This window comes from Miniopterus natalensis, chromosome 10 (genome assembly GCF_054644295.1).
Source record: "Miniopterus natalensis isolate mMinNat1 chromosome 10, mMinNat1.hap1, whole genome shotgun sequence".
In the NCBI taxonomy this organism is placed as follows: domain Eukaryota; kingdom Metazoa; phylum Chordata; class Mammalia; order Chiroptera; family Miniopteridae; genus Miniopterus; species Miniopterus natalensis.
The window spans coordinates 1,613,932-1,634,425 of record NC_142090.1 but is presented as its reverse complement, the minus strand read 5'-3'; the positions used below and the strand labels follow the sequence as shown (position 1 = coordinate 1,634,425).

The 20,494-nt window shown below is 49.2% G+C and overlaps 1 protein-coding gene across 1 annotated transcript in view; it reads left to right on the top strand.

Annotated features, from left to right (window-relative positions):
* The first annotated feature begins 10,589 nt into the window (after positions 1–10,589).
* The window catches only part of RBM33 (RNA binding motif protein 33), an 83,829-nt gene continuing 73,924 nt past the window's right edge, over positions 10,590–20,494 (top strand). The window contains exon 1 of the mRNA XM_087820905.1: positions 10,590–10,643. Coding sequence (XP_087677031.1) covers positions 10,601–10,643 — 43 coding nt within the window. The 5' untranslated portion in view covers positions 10,590–10,600. The remainder of the gene's footprint in view (positions 10,644–20,494) is intronic.

Genomic DNA, 20,494 nt, shown 5'->3' with positions numbered 1-20,494 from the left:
TCTCTACCTTCAAACCACTGGAACAAGTCATAGGGTGTGTCCCTGAAAAAGAGCTACATCTGTGGCATCAGGCTGACATTTACCTTCAGGATGGCGGGAGGGGAGGGAGGAAGGCAGGAGCAGCTGAATTTGCCTGGTCATCATTTGCATCAGCTCCTGGTTGCTACCGGGCAGCCTGGTCCTTCCCCCTGTGCTCTGCCATCCCTGCCCCTCTGCCCTAGTCACTCACGCAATCTGAGCCCATTTCCTTGATTGCAGGGAAGCTGGAACCCTTGGAGCAACTGGTGCCTGGACCCTGGTTGCATAGTACCCAGGAGGAGAAACAGGAGACAGGAGAAATGATCATCTGAACTGCAACAATGTTGCAATTGCAACAATAGCAATTAACCAAATTGCAACAATGGTGCAATTGCACCAATTCAATGAACTAAATCGCAACTATGTTGCAAATTGCAATGAACTAAATTGCAACAGTGGTTGCAAAAGGGCAACAAAGGAAAAATTGGTCGAGAATTCAGGCTCAAGATTTTACAACCTCCAATTTCTGACTCTCCAGCATGCGTTCTTGGAACTGAGAACCTCGGGGGAATCCATGGAGGGTTTTCCCATGGGATTGCTACATCCAGGGCTGCTGTTAAACCAAAAGCGATTTTATTTGTTGCAGCGTGTTTTAATCAGATGTTAGGGGTGCTGTACCACCTGAAGATGAAAGGGATGCTTGTCGGAGTAATTTTTCATAGTTCTGTCTTTTGTCCGCCTAGATCAATAAACTCCCCGGTGCCTCGGAAAACGGCTGTGTTAGTGTCTGTGGCAGCTTCCAGGAGCAAGGGAGATGCAAAACTGTTCTGCAATTACTCAGAGTCGTTTTGCAAGCTGAAATATGTACATGCTCATTCACCTCCCAGCCCCGGGAAGGAGCATGTCTACAGGGATCACAGCGCCTCTCCGCTGACAGTGCCAGTCGAGCCCGCTCTCCAGAAGGTGGAGGGGCCGGTTCATCACGGCACGAAGCAGGCAGGCTCCTGGCTCACTGTCACGACTGCTCCTTAATTGCAAAAACGCTGCTTAAAGGCTACTATGTCCCCTGAGCTTCTCAGTCCCCACCCCGTGGAGGCACCACACACAGTCAGAGAGAGGGGACGTCAGCTTTGAGCTTCCACACAGGTGACCCCACAAGTGCCCGCCAGCACTGAGCAACCGGGCTGTGTCTTTGCTGACTGCCCTGGGTCTCAGGGTCCCGACAGCTTACCTGGTGGCCAGGCCCTCGAGAAGGGCTCCCCATGCACTGAAAACGTAAACGTCGCAACACCAGGCTTATGTGGCTCTTCAGTCCCCAAAGCTCACTTCTGTGTGGTTTTGATTTGAACACCCACTTGATGGACTGGGAGCGCCCGAGAATAACAGCCTTAGACAGAATAAACTATTAAGTCGAGAACTCGGCCGTCCAAACAGGAATATCTTTTAAAATTGCAAATCCTTGGGCCCTGGCAGGGTAGCTCGGTCGGTTAGTGTCATCCCGACAGGCCAAGGCTGTGGGTTTGATTCTGGGCAGGGCACATACAAGAACCAACAAACTCTCTAATCGCCTTCCTCCCCCTCCCCATCGCCACCAGGCGGCCGGCTGCTGGCGCTGTTTACAAACAAGGTTAGAGAATCGCTGTGGACCTGGCTGGTTTGGGAGCTTTTATTCAATTATTAACCCAATGAGCAGGCCTGTAACAGCTTATGTTCACATAATGCATCGTATTTTACCCAGAAATGGGAGTCAGGCTTAAATCTGCAAACATCACCTCCGCCCACGTTCCGAAACGGATCCTTCCCAGGGAGCTGTCCACGCGTGGGGCTGGTGGTGGCCCGTGGGCGCCATCCCCAAGGCTCACACGGGACAACCACCAGGAGGGAGGCCGGCGATGCTAAGTGCCCACCTCGATCTCATCAGGACATCCAAAAACGGCAAATTATGTTCTCTTGCTGCTGTTTTCTTCCCAAACACAGCCGACAACCCGTCTCCTATCAGCACTTGCTTCCTCCGACGGCGCCGTGCCCATCAGCGCGCTCCTTCGCGCCAGGCGTCAATCACGGGCCGAGGAGAACGAGATCCTCGATGAGGAATATTTATGTCTTAATTGTCTCGAAAGCTTGGCCTGGTAATTGAGAATTCAAAGGTCAAAAATTCTACTTTGTTTCTCTGGTGTTTTTCAAGAAATCAAGAGGCCGACAGCACCAAGATTGATGGGAATACGTTTTCCCCCCATTCCGCGCGTTAGACTAAGCGGGGAAGGTGTCAGGCTGACAGGGCCAGGCGATGTTTTCTTTCCAAAGGTGAATATGCCTCGGGACGCCCGCTAATAGAGATGCTACGGTGCAGGTAAGAAGACTAGCAGGCGAATCAGGCCGCTGCGGAGGGGGCTCAGCCTTGGAAAATGTGTTTGACCTCAGCGGCAATCAGATACAGTGAAAGTCTCTGCTGAGATTCCCCGATCACGCGATCACACGCAAAACGTATTAATCACAAGTTCCGTGGGAGAGGGCGTAGTCGATCCAGCCTTTTTGAGGGAGGGGTTATAGCCAGTGACTCAAGAGCATTAAAAATGTCCATAGCAGCCCTGGCTGGTGTGGCTCAGTGGTTCGAGCCTTGGCTCGAGCATGGAAGCGTCAAGGGTTCAATTCCTGGTCAAGGGCTCACATCTGGGTTGCAGGTTTCATCCCTGGCTCTGGTTGGGGTGCAGGTGGGAGGCAACCAGTCGATGTCTCTCTTTCACATCAATGTTTCTCTCTCTCCCCCTCCCTCCCTCCCTTCCACTCTCTCTAAAAATCAATAGGAAAAATATCCTCGGGTGAGAATTAACAACAGCAACCACCACCACCACCACAACAAACCCCCCCGCATCACCATACCAAGTGCCGGTGAGGATCCGGAGCACTGGCACCCTCCCACCCGACTGTCGCAAATGCAAAATGACCCAGCCCCTCGGGAAGCCAGCGAGGCAGCTCCTGTAGGTAAACACGTGCCCCCCGCGTGACCCAGCAAGTTCTCTCCTATTTACCGGGAGGAGAGGAACATGTATGTTCACCCCAAAGCCCGTACGTGAGTGTGTATCGCAATTACTCCTAACCTTCAACAACTGGGCACAACCCGAATCGGCTGGCGGGTGCAGAACAGAACCGGGGGTCATGTTCACAGTGAAATGCCATCCGCGTGGAGCCCCCAGCAATGCAGCTGAGCCTCGAACGCGCCACGCGCTGAGCGGAGAAAGCCACCCTTAGGAGATGCCACCGTGAGTGAGCCCGTTTCTGCGATCCCATTTACGTGACATCCTCGAAAAGGCCAGATAAAGGCAAAAACAGCTCAGGGGTTGCCAGGGGCCGGGGTGGGGGAGCAATCTGGGGAGCCCTGGGACTATTCTACACCGTGGTTGACACGGAGGATATATGACTATGTAGTTGTCAGGACTCAGAACCGTAGGCTAAAAACAATGAATTATACTTTTTCATTTCATGGACGAGGGTTCCTGACTTTTGGGAGAGGAAACGTTTTGGACGTGATGGCGATGAGGGTGGTGGTGAGGGCCCCACAGCGATGCGAACGTACTTAATGGGCTGAGCTGCAGACTTCAGAGTGGTGAAAGTGGAAATTGTGCGGTTCGTACATTTTACCACTATAAAATCCTAACTACTAGTCATTAATTTTTTAACATATCCTGTTTCCCATTTGTGTAGCAACTGTATTTTAAAGCACATTTATTTCTGTCACATTATGGATGCTTACACCACCCCAATGAAGCCCCCCGGGCTTCCAATGACCCCCTTTTACAGGTCAGAAAACTGTCCTGGCGGCCTGGTGACCTAAGCCAGGCAGCCTGCAGGTGGCGCCCTTGCCCTCCATGTCATCAGCACCAATGGGTAACTTCACTTCCATCCAGCAAAGGTGAGGCTTCCTGTCCCTTTGTTGAGTCACAGCAGAGGTGTTTGTTGCCCGAAGCTACCTGTGGATTTTTGGATACAGGACCGTTTCCATCACTAATTGCAGTGGAACCTCGGTTCTTGAACTTAAGTCATTCAGGAAGTCTGTTCGAGAAGTGATTTGTTTGTTTTTGTTGGTTTTGAGAGAGGAAGGGGAGGAGAGAGAAACATCAATCGGTTACCTACCATACACGCCCCAACCGGGAATGGAACCCAAAACCTAGGTATGTGCCCTAACCAGGAATTGAACCTGCAACCTTTTGGTGCACAGGACGACACTCCAACAAACTGAGCCGCCTGGCCAGGCAGACCTTCACCTTTTCTCCACTAACTCATTCCAGCGGGAATAGCAGCAGTGGGCAGGAATTAAATAGGTACTTATGGAATGTCGGGTAAATGAATGGGTGGGTGGGTTCATTTCTTACCTATTTTCTACAAATTAGGATGAATGACAGGCTGTGCATTGTATTTGGTCTAGGGGAGGTGGCACAAGGTTCTGGGTCTTACCCATGCCCTCTTCCTCCAGGCCCATGCTGGTACAGCGATTCTCAAAGTTCGAGCTCAAGGAACATCTGAAGTAGAATCACTTATAATGCTTCTAAAATTGCAGATTCCCAGGCTCTGTTCAAGACCCACTGAAATAGACTAACTAATGGAAGGACCCAGGAGTTTGTATTTTAAATAAGCCCAGACCAAGTGAATCACTGGTACCATGGAAAGAGTATGTGAGTCAGGAAACGGATTCTGATCCATTGCTTGGTACTAATCAGCTGTTTGAACTTCACTGCTATTTGCACGCTGTCAGACTAATTCAGAGTGTGCACACTGCTAGCAATAGCTGGGGGGTGGAGGTGGAGGTAGTGGTGATGTTGGTGGTGATGGGGATGGTGGTGATGGCGGTGATGGTGGTGATGGGGATGGTGGTGATGGGGATGGTGGTGATGGCGGTGATGGTGGTGATGGTGGTGATGATGGTGGTGATGGTGGTGATGGTGATGGCGGTGATGGTGGTGATGGTGGTGGTGATGGTGGTGATGGTGATGGCGGTGATGGTGGTGATGGTGGTGGTGATGGTGGTGATGGTGGTGATGGTGATGGTGGTGATGGGGATGGTGGTGATGGCGGTGATGGTGGTGATGGTGGTGATGATGGTGGTGATGGTGGTGATGGTGATGGCGGTGATGGTGGTGATGGTGGTGGTGATGGTGGTGATGGTGATGGTGGTGATGGGGATGGTGGTGATGGCGGTGATGGTGGTGATGGTGGTGATGGTGATGTTGGTGATGGTGGTGGTGATGGTGGTGATGGTGGTGATGGTGATGGTGGTGATGATTGTGATGGTGATGATGGTGGTGATGGTGGTGATGGTGGTGATAGTGATGGTGATGATGATAGTGGTGGTGGTGATGGTGATGATGGTGGTGATGGTGGTGGTGATGATTGTGATGGTGGTGGTGGTGGTGGTGGTGATGATGGTGATGGTGGTGATGGTGGAGATGCTGCTGGTGGTGATGATGGGAGTAATCAAGCTGCTGGCACTGATCAATCCCTAGCCAATGCCAGGTACAACCTAAGTGCACTAACTCATTTAATCCCCTCCACAGCCCTGGAGACTGGACCTATTACCATTCCCCTAAGTCTGAGGACAGGGAGGCAGAGAGCAGGGATGTGACTTGTTTGAGGCCACAGGCTGGTTAAATGAAAGCCCACTGTGTCTGATCAGCTTTCCTGATTATACTATTTATGGCCTTCTGTGTGATTCAAACCGCCATTTCTTTAAAATAAAAATAAAGATACCTTATTTTCTCATCTTAGACCAAAAAAAAAAAAAAAACAACAACAACACAAAACTACAATTAGGTTAAATAAAATAAAGTAGGAATTATTCAAAGAGGATCGGTTTTTATAAACTGTTACTTAACCCACAGGGGAGGCCCGGGGTCTCCTGTTTCTCCCCCCCCTCTGCTGCTCTGTGCTCCGGGCAAGGCAGGAGGGATGAATCCCACACTGTGGGTCTCTGCATGCTGGGCCTTCAGGACCCCTGGTGCGACCCTGCAGCCTGACCCCCGCCTGCTGGGCCTTTCTGGGGAGACTGCAGGTTGATACGGCTCCCTGCCACTGTGTGAGCAAGCAGCTGGCTTCAGGCTGAGAGCAGACCCTCCCAGGGTTGCCCTGCCCGTCTTTGCACCCTAATATCACCTGGGAGCCCAGACCTGGGCCCAGCCCCTCAGGCAGGGCTGCTTTAAGCTCCCCAAGTGCCCGGGGCGACAGGATTACCTCCCTATGCGCAGCGTGCTTCCTGCCTCCCTCTGCTCTCCCGACACCACCCGGGCCGTGGACACTGCTGTGGGCCACCTTGAAAGTGCTTATTGCAATTCCAGTGACCCCCTCTCTCCCCTCTGCGCTCCTTAGAAGACTTCAGCCCTAGCTCGAGGTTTCACAGGTAAGTGGGGCCCGTGGCCGCGGCCGAGTGCTGTGTGACAGTGTGGGACCTGCAGCCGCATGTCCAGGTCGGGCTGAGGGTGAGGTGGCCCTGGCACTGCCCGGGAACCATCTGTTCCCGTGATTCCGTGGGAGGGCTGCCGAGATAAAGGGCTCATTCCAGAGCACTCCCCCCGCTGTGGGGAGCATCGCAGTGGGAGGGGCCCCACCAGGGACTTGCCCACAACAGCTTCAGAGTCCCGGAGGGCTCTCTGGGCTCCCGACCTGAGCTGACAGCACCCACGGTGGAGGCGAGTATCCAAGGGAAAGAGCAGGAGAAGGGGCAGACCCACAGCCGTCACCTTCCTGAGGGGCAGGAACACACCACCGACAGGTTCAAGAGGCAAAACAGAGCACAGGACTCCCCGAAAGAGAGGGGCCAACCCGTGTTTGTGTGTGTGTGTGTGCATGTGCGTGTTGCATTTTTTTTCACGTAAGAAATAAGGGAAAAAATAAAAAATGTGAGTTATCTGATCATGTGTGCAAAAAAAACCCCAAACAAAAAAGAAACTCAGGAAGGAGAAATCAGAACAAATGAGATCGTTACCGACAGGGGATGGTGGAGTGTGAGGGGGAGAGAGGGGAGTGGGCACAGGGCTCAGGGAGAGCGAGGGAATCCCTCTGGGGTTCCACCCTTCCTATAGCTCTGACTTTAGAGCCAAGCAGAGTTTTCACATGTCAATCAATCAGTAAAGATGAGGGAGGAACCCCAGTGAACTACAAACAGAACCCGAGACCGTGACTGTATTACAAATAAACAACGGTGGGCAGGAAAAGAACTCACTTGAGTAATTTTGGAAAACGGTAATCTGACCGCTGTAGACCTGAGTGGCTTACACCACAGGCGGGCGCTGCTCGCAGGTCTGAATTTCCAGCCCATCATATTGACAGAAGAGGAAAGCTCCTGGGTTCCCTTTGAACTATAAGCAAAGCCGAGCTGTTACATTTTCAGCAGGATGCGTGTGAAATCATAAGCGCTCACTGGGAGGTCTACTCGGGTCTGGCATTTACATTCATACGATGTCACACTCGGCAGCGGCTTCATTCAGGAAGACGGACAAGAACCCCTCGCGCTAGCAGGACAGTGTCGGGTGCCCTTCGCTGCCGACCATCCGGGTGTGCATGAGCTCCGCTCATACGAGCTGCTATTTGGCGCCCGAGATGCAACTCAGGTGCAAGAAGATTAGGGTGTGGGAGCTGCCCTGGCTTAGAAACCCTTAGAAACCCAGGGGAACGAATACTTCTTATAATGGTTACCTGAGTTTATTAGATCTGCACACTCAGGTAAAAGAGAGCCTAAGGGTATGGCTTCCTGACAGGTGTCTAGAGGTTATTCAATCCTCTCAAGCCAGAAGCAGTTCAGCAGCAGCCAGGGGGCATTTGTGACACAAACAATGTTATTTTATAACACAGTTGACATTCCACCTTCCTCAGGTTTCTAGAGCCAGGTAGAAGAAAGTCAGCCCAAAAGGATATTTGTCGGTAGAGAGGAAAAATGGGTTTATTAAACCTTTACTCACAATAATTTATTAGGATCTTCAAATATTTGGTGTCTATGCTCAAATGTTTTTCCAATGGGTGTTGGATCAAAAAAGTTTAGAGGCTCTAGTCTTAGGGAAACTTAGTTTCAGGTGGTTTGTAATTGAGATACATGCCTTTCCTGAAGTATAACAGGGCGACAAAGTATCTATGAGGTGGTTTCAGCTTTGTGAATTTGCTTTTTTGAAGCATCCTTCTGGAGGTCAACAGTGGAACCATCCTGAAAAAATCTTCTGAGTTAAGAATTCCAACCTCCATAGTTCAAAAATAAGGGAAAGTAATTAGGTGTGCAAGCCATTTTAAATCTGCGTGTGCTAGCCCTGGCCGGCGTGGCTCAGCTGGTTGAACAATGTCTCGTGCACCGAAAGGTCGGCAGTTCTATTCCTGGTCAGGGCGCATGCCCGGGTTGCAGGTTTGATCCCCGGTTGGGTCATATGCAGGAGGCAGCTGATGGATGTTTCCCTCTCAGGTCAATGTTTCTCTCTCTCCCTCTTCCCTCTAAAAATCAATTTAAAAAAAAAGTCTGGGTGTGTTCATGTTCTTTGTGATGGAGACAGTTATTTGATTTTGCTTGCTAAGCGTATTGTTATTTTGTAGAGATTACATGTAGCTGAATCAAACTAAGTTGTTTTAAAACAATTTATAAATTTTTAGATGAGTATTACATTAGTTATAAAACCAGGAATACTAATTTTTTCAAATGTTTTATTATTAAAAATTTCAAATATATATAAAAGTTGGAAAAGTTTCAAAGTAAACACTCTTTTGGCCACCAAGATTCTATCATTCCTTTTTTGTTTTTTGGCCGTTCTACTCTATTTCTGAAATTCCTTTAAGTGTATCTGCTACCCACCCACCACACAAACTGGATGTATTGGATTTGGAACCGCTTGCCCAGGATATAGCCCTTCTTAATCCAATATTTGAAAAAGATTGATTTTAAAAAGTCAAGTTTAAAAATTTAAACTCTTCCTTTAAAAAAATTTAAATTAAATTTGTTGGGGGTGACATTGGTTAATCAAATTACATCGGTTTCAGGTATACAATTCTAATACATCGTTTGTATCTTGTATTGTGTGTTCACCACCCAAAGTCAAATCTCCTTCTGTCCCCATATATTTAATCCCCTTTACCCCTTTCTACCTCCCTCTACCCCCTTGCCCTGTGGTAACCACCAGAAGGTTGTCTCTGAGTTTTTGTTTGTTCTTTGTCGCTACCATTAACACTTGCTACACTGTTTCCTCACCCGCCCCTCTCTCTATCCATCCAGGGACCTATCTCCTGCAGGGACTGTTGCCATTGTCATTAGCTGGCGTGAACACCTCCAGTTCGCGCCTCTCCCTGCTCCCCATTCTCTCTCGTGTTGTCAGAGCCTCTTTCTAAAACCCAAATCTTACAATGGGACTTCTGTTCTTAAAACCGTCCGGAACTCCCTATAGCTGCAGAAAAATGCCTTCTGGCTCTTGCATACTTTTCCAGCGCATCCGAACACTCCCGCCGCCGCAGGGTCCGCTTCCAGGTCTCCATCACACAAGTCACCTGACGTCTCTGAGCCTCTGCGCAGCCTTCTTTCTATTTAAAAGGACCCTCTCCTTTCCCCGTCACCCCCGCGCTCACTGTGGCGGCATCAACGCGTGCAGCTTGTGTGTGTTTGCAGACCCGATGGTGCTCACCCCCGCACCCCCCGCTCCCCGCTGCCGACTCAGACGAGCCTTCTTTGGGCGCCTGATGCCCAGGAGCTCTCAGCTTTCCCTGATCACTGCCTGGTCCACTCCCCTTTATTTCATGTCACTTATAACCGTCTCGTTTCAGGAGCTGCTCGCTGCTCAGAAATGCAAACGCCGGCTCTTACTTAAAACCCGGTATCTAACCGGGTCTCAGGGCGGCGCCGAGAGCAGGGCAGGTGCACCGGGGCCCGCGCACCTGCTCCACCGCCGCCGCACCTGCCCCAGCGCAGACCCGGCGGTGCGCATGCGCGGGGGCGAAGACTCAGCCGCGCGCATGCGCGGCCACGCTCGGCCGGACTGACGGACGGGGCGCCGGACCGCGCTCTCCCTTCGTATCCGTCCCGGCCGCAGTTCCTCCCGCCCCAGCTCCCGCCTCCCTGTCCAGACGCTGAAACTAAACTCGGGCCCCGCCGCCGTACGCGCGGCCTACTCGTTCCCGCCGTCAACGGGAGACCCGCCTGCCGTAAAGCACAGCGCCCCCACTGCTGCAAAGCGCTTACGACAGAGCCGAGGACCAAAGTACCGTCGGCAGCCTCCCCCGCGGCCCCGCTTTACACGTTGGGGTTTGTAGATCCGAGCGGGGCCCCCGCCCGGCCGCCCGGCCGTGTCTTTCCCGCCCTCGGAGGAGGAGGCTCGGGGCGCCGCGGCCTCCGAGGGGCGGGCCCGCGCCGCGCCTTCCGGCCGCCGTCCTCCCGGCGTGCACCGCGGCGGCGGCGAGGCGGCGGCCATGTTGCGGTAGTTTGTTGTTTTCTTCCTGCGGACGGGCAGGGCCGAGCCGCCGGGACCCGCCGCCTCGCTCGTCGCGTCGCCCGTCCCGGCCCGCCGCCCGCCGGCCTCCGGGCCCCCAGCTGGCGCGGCGGGGCGAGGCTGAAGCCGGGCGCAGCGGCAGCATGGCGGCCGCGCTGGGAGCGGGCGGAGGAGCCGGCGCTGCAGGTACGTGAGCCGCCCGCCGGGCCGGTCGCGTCCCCGCGGCCCCCGCGGGCCCCGCCGCCGTCGTCGTGTCTCCGCACGGAGCCCCCTCCAGCCCGGGGAGCGGCGGCGGGGATGGGGGGCGGCCGGCCTGCCCCTGGAGGGCGGGGGTGTCGCCGCGGGGCCCGGCCGTCGGGTGGGTGTGGAGCCCGGGACGGAGCGGAGCTGGAGGCCACCCTCGCGAGGGGCCCGGGGACACGGCCGCGCTCCCGAAGGTCACCTCCCGGGCGTGTTTTCAGGGGACCGCCCGCCCGGTGGGGGCCGGGTAGCGGTTCGTGTCGGCGTCGCCACGGAGCGAGCGGGCCCCGGGCGGCCGCTCGGGCCCGGCCGCCTCCTCGGCGAGCGGCGGCGGCTGTGACGGGACGCCCGCCCCCGCCCCTCGGAAAGGCGCTTTCTGGCGAAGCCGCGTTTTATCGATTGAGTTGTCCTTTGTTTTGTTTTTTAATTTTTAAACGCGGGTCAAAACCGGATAAGACTCTGAAGAGACTTTTTAAGGATAACGGGAAGTTTGACGGAGGAGACCCGTCGGCGGGCTCCGGGGAGGCCCGGTCGCCATGGAAACAGTAGACCCCACGCGCGTCGTGTCCGGAGCCTCCCTTCGGCCGTGTCACCCAGCCTGGCGTCTTGGCCGAGGGGTCAGAACCTTTGGCGACGGGATCCGCTGCTTGCCCCTTTGAAGTCAGGATTTTATTTTATTATTTTATTTATTTTACTATTTTATTTATTATTTTATTTTATTATTTTACTTTTTATTTTATGTTTGCGTGTTCGATCTTCCGAGCTCAGCTTTGAAACCCGTGGTTCTCCCTTCCTCACTTGCGCCGGCCGGGGGGCCAGTGGTGCGTTGTGTGTGTTTTTTGGGGGGTCTCAGAGCTGGGCCTGGCAGCCCGGTCCGCGCGCAGCCCCTCGGGCTCCTGGACTTCTGACTCCGCAGCGGGAGAGGCCGGCGAGCGGGACCCAGGCGTCCGAAGCTTCCCGGTGTCCTCGGCGCGGCCGCCGCGGCCGGAAGTGTGGGAATCGCTGCTTCCGCTTCCGTTCCCGCTCGCTGTCCCTCGAGGGTCCCCCTGCCCTGGCCGGTGCGGCTCGGTGGTCAGCGCGCCGGCCCGCGGGCCCGAAGGCCCAGGGGCTCGGTTCCCAGCGAGGACACGCACCTGGGGCGCAGGTTCCGGCCCAGGCCCCGTCGGGTGTGTGGGGGAGGCCACCGGCCCACGTGTCCCTCTCCCATCCTCGCTTCTCTCTCCCTCCCGCCCTCTCTCAAATTCAGTGGAGAAAGTATCCTCGGGGGAGGGTTAAAAAAGCCCAGCCGGCCGGCCAGCACCCCCTGCCCTGGCCGTGCTCCCGCCGGGCGGCGGCCCTGGCTTTCGGTCGGTGTCAAGTATGTCCGCCGCCTCCTGCGGGCCTCCCTGCCTCCCTCCCTGCCCTGAGGTTCTCTGGCTCTGGGTTTTCTCCAGACGCTTAACTCCGGTTGCGGGCGCTATTTAGTGCTCTGCTCTGCTTTGTAATCTCCCTTCCCCGGGGTCCGCCAGCCCGGCCCCACGCGGACGGGAGCAGCCTCCCTCTTCGGAGCCCTGTGTCCCGCGGCCCCGGCCGGGGCTGTCCGTTCAGCGAGCGTTTGCCACGCGAGCGAGTCAGGAGTGAAACGCCCGCCGTCTCCGGGAGCCCCGTTTGGCTCGACGCCGTGCACATTTCCAGGCGGCGGCCTCGCGTGGTCTGCGTGGCACGCGGTGGCGCGGTCGCCTCGTGCACTTCAGGGTAGGCCGGGAGCTCCCGCGTCTGCGGTAGGGGCGCGTTTTGGCCCCCCCGTTGTTGAACTGTTTCGGTCTTTCTCCGTTTTCACCGCTGTGGAAAATGCGGCACCGGACATCTGCAGACGGGTTGGTGTGCTGAGGTCCTTCTGGAGGATAGATAACGCTGCAAGTGCAAATTACATATGTTTACAATTTTGATAGCTGTTGTCAACTTGTCCTCAGAATGGCTGGTACCCCGTTATCCTCTCCATCAGTAATGTATGAGAGCACCCCATATCCCATACATTTTCGAAGGGTTTTTTATATTTTTTATAATCTCGAGACAGAAAAATAGCCTCAGTGTTGTAACTTATATTTCCATCTCTAGTGAAATTAAGTTTCATACAAGTTTTTTTTCATAATGGTGTTGCCATGCCAAGAGTCCCTGTATGCTTTAATATTTTATGCTCCTATGCCCCCCCCTTTTTTTTTAAATCCTCACCTACGGATATTCTTTCCATTGCTTTTCAGAGAGAGTGAAGGGGGAGAGAAACATCGATGTGAGAGAGAGACATCGATTGGTTGCCTCCTCCATGGGCCCGGCCCCTGGACTGGGCAGGGGATGGAGCCTGCAACCAAGGTACATGCCCTTGACCCAGTTGAACCTGAGATCCTTCAGTCCGCAGTCTGACACTCTAACCATTGAGCCAAACAGGCTAGGGCTGCTTTTTAATATTTCATTTATCTTTTATTCCATATGGGATTTTATTTTGGGTGTGGTGTGAATTTGGGGCTTCTCACAGTTCTAATATGATTTATTGACTTCACCTTTTTAATACATTAGGTTCACATAATTTTTAAAAATTATTGCTTCATTGTGTGTTTATTAAACAGCATGTTCTTTTAAAGAAAGTTTTTTTAGCATATATATTTTTATTGATTTCAGAGAGAGGAAGAGAGGGAGAGAGAGAGAGAAACATCAGTGATGAGAAAGAATTATTGATCGGCTGCCTCCTGCACACTCCCTGCTGGGGATCCAGCCCACAACCCAGGCATGTGTCCTGACCGGGCAGGAATTGAACCGCGGTCTCCTGGATCATAGGTTGATGCTCAACTGCTGAGCCACACCGGCCAGAGTAAAGAAATTTCTTGATTAGCCCTTTGCATTTTTTAAAGAATGAACTTCAGAATCTTCATTCACGTTCTATAAAGAAGTCTGAAATTTTTATTAGGATTGTATTGGGTTTATTAACATAACTTGGGAGTGATTGGTGTTTTTACCATATGGGTTTTTTCATCCAATAGTAAGAATGTCTTTGTCAAGTTCTTTTTTGTCTATCAGTCATATACCACCGGTTCATTGAATATCTACTCTGTGCCAGGCATTTACCTAAGAGTTTGGATGCATACCCGACAAACCACACAGATTCCTCCTTGAATGGAACTTACATTAGTACAGTTTTCTTTTTTATAGTTCTTTCATTTTTTTGTTTGTTCAATTCCTAGATATTTTATATTTGTTTTTATTGTGGATGGTATAGTTTTGTTTATCCTGTTACATTCTCAAATTTGTTACTGATCTGTAGGAAAGTTTTGTGGGATTTTTTGGTAATTGAATTATATACATACACATGGCTTATTAGAATCTTGTTTTAATAGTTTGGTGCTTTAGATTTTCTAGTTTGACAGTCATATCTGCAGTGTCTTCTGTTCTAATATTTGTATCTCATTTCTTTTTCTTATATTTGCCCGGAAGCATTCACTATCAGGCCCTGCACTGTAATGTTGAATAATACGGGTGATGGCAGGTGTCTTTGTTTTGCCATCTTGTCCTGAGTTTAATGAGTATTCTTGCTGTTGAGTATGGTGTTTGCTGTAGGTTTCTGATATTTTTGTTTAGCTAAGAAAATTTGTTTTTTGAGTTGGGTTTTTAATTTTACCAGATGCTTTCTCTGCCTTTATTGAGGTGATTGATGAGGCCCTTTCTTTCACCTGTTAGTGTAGTGTAATGTATTGATAGACTTCCAAAGCTGAACCAGCCCCATGTTCTTGGATTCAAAACCTTGCTCTGCATGTTTAGTTCTTTTTGCTGTATTGTGGATTTCATTTTAGGGTTGATTTAGGGTTGTGAGAGAGTGCTTTATAGTTGTCTTCCTTTGTACTTGTGCACATGTGCTATCCTGTTTTTTACTAGATACGTAGCTTCCTAGAATGAGTGTGAAGTTTTTGGGACAGTGTAAAGATCTCTTTGTTAAATGTTGAAAGAACTCTAGTCTGTAAAGCCTGTTTGGTCTGGTTCCTCTTTAAGTTACTTTTCAGTTCCTTCTGTCATTATTGTCTGTTTAGGTTTTTAAATTCACTGATAATGCTGATAAATTTCTCTGGAAAAATTATTCTGTGCTCTATTTCAAAATAATTAACATAAAATAAAACACTTTAGCTTCTTAAGAATGGGTGTGTTGAAGGTAAATTTTTTGAGACCCGTGTATCTCTGAACAAATTCTTACCTTATTTTTGTAGTTGAGTGATGATTTGTTAGGTCTAGAACTGTAGATTTGAATGCATATTCCTTAGATTTTTGGTTGTATTACTGTGTGTGTTCTGTCCACTTCTGTTGAGAAGTCTGATGACAGTTCTTTATTTCTGTGTGACGGTTTTTTCCTCCTCCCGTGTTCCAAAATGTCATTGGCATAGGTCTTTTTGTCTTTATTATGCCGTGCATTTGGTCGATGCTTTAGTCTGGAAATACTCATCCCTCAGTTCTGTGCAATTTTCTTACTGTTGTTTTTCTGCCTTTCATTTTCTCTGTTCTCACCTTGTGAAACTCATGATTGGGTTTTGACTGATCTATATTAAAAAAACCCTTAAGAATAGTTAGACAGTTCCTTGAGATTCTTTTGGAAGGATAGGTACCTTGGTAGTTCATAATCAAGTAAAAGATGAGGAGAACAGACTGGAGAAGCGAGGCCCGACAGTTCCTTCTCCCAGGAGGCTCTGCTGCCACTCCCTCTCTCGCTACATTTCTTACAAACTCGGGAATCTTCTTCCTGTTTGGCCAATTGCTGTTCATCTTCAGCTGATTTAACTATGGTAAATTTGGGTCCACTGTTCTAGATACTTCGATATTTTCCGTCTTTTTCGAGAGAAAATGGAACTCTATACTTACATATAATTTGGCTTTTAAAATATTGGCAACTAAGTTGATTAATAATAATTTAAAAAAACATAATTCAAAGAGAGCATATGTCTTGTAGGCCACTAGATTGCAGCCTGTATGTCAGAGTGGTTCTGTCTGCGTGATTTAGTAGATACCCTGGGTAATTGACCTTCCTACCTAAATTTGAGGAAGTCCTGACTGCTCGGTAATATTTTGACATAGGAAATCAGAGGCTGTGTTACCGAGGTTGCTTCCTAAATAAATTCAAGAGCTGTGTACTTGGTAGATCTGAGTTGAAACCTGGGTTTGCTATTTACTAATTCTGGTTAGTCTTAGTTTTCACATCTGTCAGAGGAGGATTTGGGATGGATTAAATGAGAAAACGAATGTGAAAATGCTAACTTGGAGTAGAGTGGACCTGTGTTCAGCTCGTCGGTGGTGCTGGCATTATTTGGGTTTTGTCAGGAGAACAGGAGCTGTGCTACGCATTCCAGGTTTGGGGGGTTTTAATACAGGAATCAGGCTTCTACAACTCCTGGAAGGGCTGGAGGTGCGGTGCTCAGGAAAACCTTCTCTGTTTATGCCAGCCTGATGCCAGGACCTTGCCTGCAAGTCCTTGTGACTGAGGACGTAGGGAAGCTCATTCTGCAGCCCTGGAGGAGCTGACTTTTGATGGTATTGAGACTTGAGAAGCCACCGCTGACTGTCACAGCTCCTACAAGCCCAGATGCTGCACCTGGTTTGCAAGAGCTCCCTGACCTCTGAGAGCCTCCCTTCGCTGTGTGTGTGTGTGTCCTGCCTTTGCCTCCGGAGGACAGCTGTAGTGGTTGTGGCTCAAGCCTCCTGAGTACCTTGCCCTGAGACTAACTCAGCAGCAGGGAAGGAGTCCCCGGGAAGTGCGTTGCTGACTTTCTCTTCCCCACCTCGGGAGCACAGTGACCACAGCAAACACCACTGTCACTCGGTCTGTGGGAGGAAAAAGATGGCTGGAAGGGCTTTGTCCATTTCTTAAACTTCACCAGTTCAGGGGCTGGTCTTTAGTATTTTAGAAGCATTCATTTTTTAAAAAGAGGGATGGTCCTCACTTCCTGTAGATCCTAAGTCATGGTGGGAACACTCAGCTGGCCAGGCTCAGACGGCACATCCTCTTCAGGCTGCCAAGGATGACCAGGAGCTCGGTCCAGCTGGGACAGCTTCCATGTTGGGTGGCAGAGCCTTGCTGTCTGTCAGGCCTCCTGCTGCCGTTGATTCCCCAACGCAGGAAGAGGAAAGTCAGTTGCAAGACAAACATGGCCTGTGCACTACACTGCGTAAACAAAACCTGAAGTTCATGCAGGGGCGACCTGTCCAGGGGCCCTATGAGAGGTTTTAAAACAATGATAAGTTACTTTTCAAGCAACATGATGTGGAGGGCTCTTTCTGGAAATTTTGCTTGACCACCCAGAATTTAAAGTTGTTCTGTGGGGCTAATAGCTTATTTCAAAGTTCTCGAATATTGCCCCGATCCTTTTTTCTAGCTCTATTTAAAGGGTCTGGATCTCTTAACAGTAAGATATGGAGGGATTTAGAATACATGAGAATGGTGTTGAGGCAAAAGAAAGGAGGATGAGAACCTTGAGGCTAGAGCAGCGATTTTCAACCTTGTGCTGGGAGAATTTTTCACACATGCACTGTTTTACATTATACCTATTTTTGTCATATTATTCCTATTTAGTCAGCACATTGACCTCTTTTCCCTTAGGTTGTCAAATAAAAAAATGACAGCAGCTAACAACAGTAGCCATCAATGTGAACGCCCTGTCTCGAACCATAAATATATAGGTCATAGAGTTGCATCTTATTGGTCACGTTGCATAAGGTTGCATCTGGTTGGTTAATTCTTGATACCAGAAATCTTTATGTACAAATACAGGTATCTGATATTTTAAAAAGTCACTTTGGAGCAAAAAAGTGTATTTATCTTATTTTATTCCTCACCTGAGGATATCTTTCCCATTGCTTTTCAGAGAGAGTAGAGGGGGGAGAGAGAAGGAGACAGAAACATTGATGTGAGAGAGACACATGGGTTGGTTGCCTGCTGCACACGCCCCAGTCAAGCCTGCAACCGAGTACATGCCCTTGACTGGAATTGAACCCGAGACCCTTCAGTCCACGGGCCGACGCCCTAACTACTGAGCCAAACCAGCCAGGGCTAATTATTTTTTGAAGTCAATCAAAATTATACCTATTTTTGTCAGATTGGCAAAAAATGTATCTTTTGGTGTTGTGCAGAATTTTAGTAATTAGTTTATTTGTGCCATGAGATGAGAAAATCACTGGACTAGAGCAAAGATTGGCAAACTTTGTATTGGCCCAAAGTGGGCTCTGTGGATCACATGGCTTCTGTTGCAGTTCCTCTGCCCATGCAGCTTGAAAGCAGCTGTAGACAGTACGTATTGAATTGGCATGCCATGTTCCAGTAGACACTTATGTATGTAAACAGTCAGTGGCCAAATCTGGACAGAAACAGGTGGCCCGGACTGTAGTTTCCTCACCCTTAGACTAGACAGTTGCTAGAACCGTGTTCCAAGCTAATCTTTAAAGATTCTAATCCAAGTTCCAGGTTCTTCAGGAATGCACTGCTCTTCCTTGAGAACCCTGGGCTAATGTGGACACAGTTTGTTCTCGTGCTTCTGCTGAGAATGACAGATACGAAAAAGGGTCTGACTATGGAGGACAGAAGAGAAATGACTGCAGAAAATGTGAGAAGAATAAAGAGAGGCACGAGGTTCTTGTCTTATATTCTGGGGGAGAGAGAGGATGTTCTTGCTTTTGCTTCATTAGGTGTGGTCTTTCCTTTGCTTTACATGCCTTTGTCCAAGCACAGGGTTGCCCACGTTTGCCACCACCCTAACTTCTTTTGGGAATTGTATGTTTCCCTCTTCCCACCTGCTGCTGTAGCGATATCTCACTGCGCTGCTTTTACAACTTTCCCTGTTCACTCTGTGTCAGGAGATGAGATTGCTTTCTTCTTCAGAAAATAGAGGCCTCCACTTGCCTTTTCAACACAAACTTCACTTTCCAATAAGTCACTCCAAGCTCAGAGTCCCAGCTCTTTGCCTTCTAAGCCCCTCACTCCCAGTAGTTATTCCCACCTTTCTTCACCCTCCCCTGGAATCACTTATCTCTTCAGTGTGTACACCTACACGTGGTCAGTGTGCTTCCACATTAAAAAACAAACACACCTTTATTGTAAATAGCCCCCTTCACCAGCTGTTCCAGCTCCCTGCATTTCCAGCCAGAGCTGCCTGGGAGAACCGACTGCACCTGCATAAAGCAACCACATCTAGGTCCCACTCACGTCCCTCCTCACTTTCTATCTTTACTCTCCTGTTCTATTTTCCCAGTAAAGACCTTAAGTTAGATTACATATGTATGTATAGGGGTTACTGTTTGTCTCTCCCTGTTAGACGGCAACCTACTGGAGGGTAGAGGTTTTTGTTGTCTTGGACTCCCCTGTATGTCAGGTGTGTAGAATGATGCCTGGAATACATTAAGTGCTCAAGAAATAATCATTGAATAAATAAAGGGAACAGATTTCATGGCCTCAGTTTGAGTCTGTGTTTTTGTTGCTTAATTTGCACTTCCTTATTTTGGAATAATTTTATAGCCTTTTTCTTTTGGATATGTTATGGGGGGGTGTCTCTTTTGGAGAAGTATTTATTTTAATTATTTTTGCATGACCCTGGCCTCTAATTTTGACTTTTGTGGGATTTAACTCACTCCAGAAAGTATTTATGTGGCAAGATGGCAGTTAGGTTTTCTTCTGGAGGGTTTGCTCTGATTGATAGCTTTTGATTCAGGCCACAGGGATTTCCAACCCTAGCTGTCTATCAGAATTACTGGGAAGTTTTAAAAATAAAAAAATAGAGCCCACCAAATCAGATCAGGATGGGGCCAAGGATTTTACAGTTTTAAGCAGTGTTTGTAGGTGATTGTTATTAGCTAGCTTGGTGTAGGGTTTTCTGGCTTCAGCAGAATTGGGTGCTGTAATTTATTGGCACTATCTGCCAAGGCTGATTGTGACTAAGTATTAATTCCTTCACAGTCTACTAATGTGAAGCCATAAGCAAAACTTTTTGTTCATGTTTTCATAGATAGGGAATGCTCCCCATTTTCAGGAAGTATATAATCTGGTGGGGGAAGGAAAAGGAACATAGAAACCCTTTAGAAAACAAGTGTAAAATATGTGGCATTGACCTGAAGTCCAGCAGGAGGTAGAAGGGAAAGCAGTGAAAGTAGGTATTTTGATTCTGTTTGCTTTTCTCACAGGTCATACTTTGGCTGCTTGTCAAAGTATGACCTGCAGATTAAAAAAACCACAAAACTTGAATTAGTTGCTTACATTTAGTAATTAGGAAAAAATTTACAGCCATAAATTTCCCTCCAAGTACCAGTTTTGCTGCCTCCTGTGCTCGTTTGTCTCAAAGCATTTCCCATTTCCCTAGTTAGTTCTTCTTTGACTTGTTAGTCGATGAAGTGTGTGCTGTTTAATTTCCATGTATTTGTGAATTTTCCAGTTTTTCTTTTTTATTGATTTCTAATTTTATTTTACAGACTATGCTTTGCATGATTTTGACCTTTTAAAATTTATTAAGAATTGTTTTAAGGCCTCATGTGCATGCTACACAGTGTTCTGTGTGCACCTGTGTTTTGGACTGGACAGTCTCTGTTGATCTATTTTCAAGTTCATGGGCTCTTCTCCCAGTTCATATATACTGGTGAGCCCCCTAGTGAGTTTTTCATTCAGGTATTTTTCAATTCCAGAATTTTCTTTTGGTTCTTGTTAATAATTTTTCTATTTGATGCAATACTATCATCATGCCCTGCTTTGGTTTTTTAATCATAGTTTCTTTAGAATTTGTCTTTTTCTGTTTTTGTTTATCTGTGAA